The sequence below is a fragment of the Arachis duranensis genome, chromosome 1 (assembly GCF_000817695.3).
Source record: "Arachis duranensis cultivar V14167 chromosome 1, aradu.V14167.gnm2.J7QH, whole genome shotgun sequence".
NCBI classification, from domain to species: domain Eukaryota; kingdom Viridiplantae; phylum Streptophyta; class Magnoliopsida; order Fabales; family Fabaceae; genus Arachis; species Arachis duranensis.
In genome coordinates this window covers 92,571,160-92,578,250 of record NC_029772.3, presented here as the reverse complement: position 1 = coordinate 92,578,250, position 7,091 = coordinate 92,571,160, and the positions used below count along the sequence as shown (strand labels likewise).

General features: G+C 36.1%; 1 protein-coding gene across 1 annotated transcript; it reads left to right on the top strand.

The window, feature by feature from the left end:
- Positions 1–328: 328 nt before the first annotated feature.
- LOC107461422 (pyrophosphate-energized vacuolar membrane proton pump) lies at positions 329–4,700 on the top strand. Its single transcript, XM_016079908.3, has 8 exons — positions 329–747; positions 1,672–2,246; positions 2,339–2,718; positions 2,804–2,890; positions 2,979–3,309; positions 3,400–3,810; positions 3,977–4,036; positions 4,137–4,700. Exons 1-8 carry the CDS (start codon positions 498–500, stop codon positions 4,338–4,340), a joined length of 2,298 nt encoding a protein of 765 aa, XP_015935394.1. The 5' UTR covers positions 329–497; the 3' UTR covers positions 4,341–4,700.
- The last annotated feature ends 2,391 nt before the right edge of the window (positions 4,701–7,091 follow it).

The following is a 7,091-nucleotide window of genomic DNA, read 5'->3' as shown; positions in this document are numbered from 1 at the left end:
ATAAAAAGTTACAAATGGTGAATTCCATTCAAAAATATATTATTATCCAATAAATTATTGTATATATAAAATAAAATTTAAATTCTAAATAAAACCCTAAACTATCAAACCCTTACAAGTTAGTTAAAATTTTGACTGCTAAAAATCAGATCTGGGAAATTAGAAATGGACAAATGATATTCCTATCCTATCCATTGCATTCTGGTTACGTTAAAAAAAAGTAAAAAAAAAAACCCAAAAACCTTCTATTATTATATAATATTATATGATTTATCATTGATTTATAATTAATATTCTCACAACCACACACCTTCGTCTGTCTCTCTATCATTCTTCCATCCCTATCCCTCTCTCTCTCTCTCTCTCTCTCTTCCAACCGCATCAGATATAAATCCCTCTCAGTCTCAACCCAATACCCATTCCTTCATTCCATTTCTCTCTTGATTTCGTCTCTAACACTCACGACACACTCTTTATCTTCTTGTGCACTCGCAGCTATGGGTGCAGCGCTACTCCCAGATCTCGGGACTGAGATTCTCATCCCTGTGTGTGCCGTCATAGGGATAGGGTTTGCCCTCTTCCAGTGGCTTCTTGTCTCCAAGGTCAAGCTCTCCGCCGCCAGAGACGCTTCTCCCAACGCCGCCGCCAAGAATGGCTACAACGATTATCTCATCGAAGAGGAGGAAGGCATCAACGACCACAACGTCGTTATCAAATGCGCTGAAATCCAGAGCGCCATTTCCGAAGGTCCTTCTTCTCTTCTTTTCCAAAACACACTTTCTATTTTAAAAGTCTTTCAAGATTTGTTGTTAGCTACGAATCAGATCCACTCATGAGCTGTGTTCTGTCAGTTCCTCTCAGCAATTTTCAGAAATGATTTGGGAAGAGGGAGATATCTGTGTGTAGATCTCGCTGTAATTATGCTTGACTTGTTTGGATTTTGATTGTGAAAGCTCTTGATTTGAATTTATTTCCTCTGCTGCGGAGGTGTTTGTTGTGGCCTTCTTGTTCTTGTACTCCGTGTTTTTCTGTCGTGTGTATGAGCGTGTGTGTGACCGTGACAGCTTCGACTGTGATTTTCTAAAACTTTCTTTTTTTTTTTTTAGTGCGGATTGTAAGCACAGTAAAAATCGATGTTGATTATGGATTTTGGACCCATGTGTCCAAATCTTATGGTAATTTTAAAACAAAATTCATATCGTTAACTTTTTTACATTAACTAGGTATGGGAAATCAAACGGAGTTAGTCCATAGCTCAAGAAAAAAAATGTTACTGTCACAAAATAGTCCATTTTTACATTCCATATATGTAAACTAGATTTGATCTCGATATGAGCAGTATGTGTTTATTGATGAGCATAGAGTACATATTTTACCCGTCATCCGTAAAACGGTTTTAACATTTTCGTATTCTTAATTCCTTATTGCCGTTTGAACATGGATCAGATGTAATTTTATTTCCATTGGCTATATCTTCACAAAAACCTTTTAGCTTTAGGTTTGTTTTAGTATAATACTACTAGAACTGATCCTAGTTTCAGCTGTTGCTTGGAGTTTTATGCATGTCTGCATTAAAAAAAAAAACCTTCAATTCACATTTACGGGATATTTTCCTAACTGTTGTTGTGTATTTCTTCTTATGTTAGTATATTTCTTGTTGATCATCAACAGGAGCAACCTCTTTCCTTTTCACTGAGTACAAGTATGTGGGAATCTTCATGGTGGCTTTTGCCATCTTGATATTCCTCTTCCTTGGCTCTGTGCAAGGATTCAGCACAAGCCACCAGCCTTGCACCTATGATGAATCCAAGATGTGTAAACCAGCTCTAGCTACTGCCCTCTTTAGCACCATTTCATTCTTGCTCGGTGGCGTCACGTCGCTAGTCTCCGGTTTCCTTGGAATGAAAATTGCTACTTATGCAAATGCGAGAACCACTCTGGAGGCGAGGAAGGGTGTTGGAAAGGCTTTCATCACTGCATTTAGATCTGGTGCAGTTATGGGATTTCTCCTTGCTGCAAATGGTCTATTGGTTCTTTACATTGCCATCAACGTTTTCAAGTTCTACTATGGCGATGACTGGGAAGGTCTTTTTGAGGCCATAACTGGTTATGGTCTTGGTGGGTCTTCTATGGCTCTCTTTGGCAGAGTTGGTGGAGGTATCTACACTAAGGCTGCTGATGTTGGTGCTGATCTTGTTGGCAAGGTTGAAAGGAACATTCCCGAGGATGACCCAAGAAATCCTGCTGTAAGAGAAATCTCCCTGAGCAAGATTTTTTTTAAGTACTTTCAATAATTTGCTTGTATATCTGACTCTTGAGTTACTCATGTTGTAACCAGGTGATTGCCGATAATGTGGGTGATAATGTTGGGGATATTGCTGGTATGGGATCTGATCTCTTCGGTTCATATGCCGAGTCATCCTGTGCTGCCCTTGTTGTTGCTTCCATCTCCTCTTTTGGGGTGAACCATGAGTTGACTGCTATGTTGTACCCTCTCATTGTCAGCTCTGTGGGTATCATAGTTTGTTTACTTACCACCTTATTTGCAACTGACTTTTTTGAGATAAAGGCTGTGAAGGAAATTGAGCCGGCATTGAAAAAACAACTCATTATTTCCACTGCTTTAATGACGATTGGGATTGCAATTGTTAGTTGGATTGCACTACCATCTTCTTTCACTATCTTCAATTTTGGAGTCCAGAAAGATGTCAAGAACTGGTATTTTTTATAATTCTCCATTAGCAAAATAATGAATGGTACATTGTCCTATTTTGGAACTAATGAGATTGCTTTCTGTTTGCAGGCAACTATTTTTGTGTGTTGCTGTTGGTCTTTGGGCAGGTCTTATTATTGGATTTGTAACCGAGTACTTTACCAGCAATGCATATAGGTAAGCTGTTTTAGGGCATATTTTTGCACTTCCACATGTTCTCATTTTTAGATGTTACTTTATTTTTTTCCCCTACCTGCTTTTGCAGCCCTGTGCAAGATGTTGCAGATTCCTGCAGGACTGGTGCTGCCACTAATGTTATCTTTGGGCTTGCCTTGGGATACAAGTCTGTCATCATCCCAATTTTTGCTATTGCTGTTAGTATTTTTGTTAGCTTCAGCTTTGCTGCCATGTACGGTATTGCTGTTGCAGCACTTGGGATGCTGAGTACCATAGCCACTGGATTGGCCATTGATGCTTATGGTCCAATTAGTGACAATGCTGGAGGTATTGCTGAGATGGCTGGTATGAGCCACAGAATTAGAGAGAGAACAGATGCCCTTGATGCCGCCGGAAACACAACTGCTGCTATTGGAAAGGTCTGGATTTTTCCGACAGTCTGATATCTTGATTTTATGGAAACCCCACATTTCCTGATAGGTGCCTGACAAGTTGTTATTCTTTTTCAGGGATTTGCAATTGGTTCTGCCGCGCTTGTGTCTCTGGCTCTCTTTGGTGCCTTTGTGAGCCGTGCTGCTATCACAACTGTTGATGTGTTGACTCCAAAGGTTTTCATTGGTTTGCTTGTTGGTGCAATGCTTCCATACTGGTTTTCCGCCATGACCATGAAGAGTGTGGGAAGTGCTGCACTAAAGATGGTTGAGGAAGTGCGCAGGCAATTCAATACCATTCCTGGCCTGATGGAGGGAACTGCAAAGCCTGACTATGCTACATGTGTTAAGATCTCCACTGATGCTTCCATTAAAGAAATGATCCCGCCCGGTGCCCTTGTCATGCTTACACCCCTCATTGTCGGTATCTTCTTTGGAGTAGAAACACTTTCTGGTGTCCTTGCTGGATCTCTGGTGTCTGGTGTACAGGTAATGTATTAGTTTAGCATACACACTTGTTTTATTGCATGCTCAATATTCAAGTAACCGGTGGTTTTACTTTGGCTCTATCAACAATCTTCTGGGTTTTCCTTTTTATTGGAGACATTTCTCTAGCCCCTGACCCCGGCACATATTTGTGTACTGTGGTTTACAGATTGCCATCTCCGCATCCAACACCGGTGGTGCTTGGGACAATGCCAAGAAGTACATTGAGGTAAGGATTTTACTGTGGAGTTGGGTTATATATCTAAATTGATGTGAAAGGTTTGATGAGTATGGTCTAATGTAGTAAATGAATGATTTGGTTGTCATAGGCTGGTGCATCTGAGCATGCGAGAAGCCTTGGGCCAAAGGGGTCAGATTGTCACAAGGCAGCTGTGATTGGAGACACTATTGGGGACCCACTGAAGGACACATCTGGACCCTCACTCAACATCCTCATCAAACTTATGGCCGTTGAGTCCCTTGTCTTTGCTCCCTTCTTTGCCACCCATGGTGGCCTCCTCTTCAAGATCTAAACTTTGTTTTCATACACACACAAGACAATGACAAGACAAGTGCAGAGAGCATCGTCCATCAATTCCCCCCATAACAAGGAAGAAAACCCGTCCTCATTCTGCTATTTTTTCTTCTCCCCCTACCCCTCCCTCCCCAATCAAAAACAATATAATTTTAGTTTCGTCGGTAGTTTTGAGATACTTAATTAGGTTGAATCTGCAGAGAAAAATTTTCCTTGTAAAGAGGAGGTTGATGATGATGCCTGTGATGGTGTTGATGATGATGATATTTTACAACAGTCTCTTCTTGATATTGTTCCGGCTTCCTTCGTTGTTTGAGTCATTGAATTGGCTATATGCCTACTTACCTACCCATTTTCATTTTCCGAGTGTTACGTTATATATGATTCTGATTCGTAGTTTTTCATACGCAAGGATCGTCAGCTCAAACTAGGATGGTATGGACATATACCGCAATACACCCACGCGGACCAAGAGGCACGCTTTTGACTTGGTACAATTTGCGTTTAGTTTTATATTTTATGTTTGTTTTTTATTTTATCTATTTTGGAGTTAAAAAGTTGAAATCCTTAATTTTATTTAATGAGGAGAGTTAGATGTTTAGTTACCTAAATTAACTGGGGATCATTGGCCTTAGGGTTTTATTGTGTGAAATTTGGATGCCAGAGTCACAGAGAACCAAGGTGAGAAAATTCGTTATCGGAGTTAAAAGACTACTTTTCAAATGGGATGGAGTGGAATTTAGAAATACCTCAAGGCGTTGTTGTTAATTAACCGTATTCGTTCCTAAGAAAATTCTACTTGTATATTAAACTTGACTTAAAATTACATGTTTAAAGGCACACCAATTGTACTCTATTTAGGATAAAATGAAGGACACTCGGTGCAATGCATGAAATAAAAATTCTTTGGTTACGGTGGTGTCATTTTAATATTTTTTTGGTTGGGTTTGTGGGTGATGGGTCGTGGTGCCGCATTGCATCGGAGCTAGTAGTCATAACTCATAATTCATAAACATAAACACCGATTTTTTTTTTTCCAAAATGCAAATATTACTACCCTCTGTGTTATCAATAGTAGAGAAGAAGTTTCGTTTCTGGGACGACAAACAAGGACCCCACAATAATGCATATCGTTCTGCAAATCATTAGGGGTTAGGGTAGTCCGGGCAAGACATCTTCTGTTCGTTCTTTCCACATCTCATGCTTTCAATCTCAGTTTCCCCACCTAGCTTTCGTGTCAGATTCCTATTGCTATTTCTTACTTGGATTCACACGAAAATCTACTTATATACTTATAGAGGGAATTGATAATTAGTGACGTGCATGTGCATTATTTACACACCTGTCCCATTATTGACTGATTCACAGGATTTAAAGCTTCACATGCTAATGCTACTACAAAATTAACCATTTTCAATAGACTTCAACCATGGTTTCAAGGAAAATGTAATGTTTGGATCTTTGTGATAAAATATCAATTTGTCATGACACTCAACGATGGTTTGAGTGAAGGCAAGAAAGACCTGCTTTTGCTATTCATATTGAGCGTCGATAGATAAGCAACTTTCTCATTCTATATACTCAGGTAAGTTTCCCATATATTATGCATTCTAAAGAATGCTAGACCATGACATTATAACATTTTTTTTATGTCTAACATAACATTGATTGTGTAATAAAAAGTTTTATTTACATTGTAACGAATTTCATGTAGAGTTTCATTAGTAAACTTTTATATCAGTTATTATAAATAAATTAAGTTTAAATTAAATGCACTTTTATACGCAAAAGTAGGTAATGAAATGTTACACAATGCAAAGGAAGTATAGCACTTTCTGGACATTAACTTGGTAAAATAAAGAAGAAATAAAAAATAAAACATGTTAAATCTTAAATTTTAATTTAAATCTTAAGTTATAACTAAATTATTGATATTACAAATAATTGAACACTAAAATATGTATAACTAAAATTTATTTAATTAATAAGGATTATACATAAAGAATGTTTAAGAAGGAATCAGGAATTAAACATTAAACATATATTAAGTTGCTATATATGATTTTTAATGTAAAAAAATATAGATTAAAATTAATGGCAGCATAAAACCTTTCTGGTAATAAATAAAGAATTTAATTAACATGTGTTTGGACATAAATTAAGATTACTAGTAATAGAAATTTTTAAATATTTTCTTTTTAATAATACATAATAAATGCATTAACAATTTAAATTTTGTATATTTATATTTATGAAGATTTTTTTAATTGGTACTTTTACTGTATATCATGTTAATTAAATTCATAAATAAATAATAAGATAAATTTATTACGGAAACAATTATTGCACATTTAGATTAGTGTTTGATTTATAAAGTCATTAAATTTAAAGATAACGAACATGAAAAATTAATAATAAGTTTTAGTTAATATCTGCACTAAAATTATATGATAAGATTATTATTAATTAAAAAATTTAAATATTTTTTAATGAATATAAAAAATATATTAAAAATTTTAAATTTTTAAAAAATTAATTTATATTTTCAATACGTATTTTTAAGATATAAATGATTTAAAAATTAAAACAAATAATCATTTAAAATTTTAAATATAATTATAAATTATTATGTAAACTGTCCTTACATCCAAATTATACTTTAGAGAAAAAAAATGATAGAAAGTTTGTCTTACAAATAGCCCACTTATATATTGTACATTTATATTTGTCATTCCTATAGCCACGGTTT

Coding starts and splice junctions, on each gene's coding strand:
- LOC107461422 (XM_016079908.3), top strand. CDS start 498: ATGGGTGCAGCGCTACTCCCAGATCTCGGGACTGAGATTCTCATCCCT. Junction 2,247..2,338: donor ATGACCCAAGAAATCCTGCT/GTAAGAGAAATC, acceptor TGTTGTAACCAG/GTGATTGCCGATAATGTGGG. Junction 3,310..3,399: donor CAACTGCTGCTATTGGAAAG/GTCTGGATTTTT, acceptor ATTCTTTTTCAG/GGATTTGCAATTGGTTCTGC.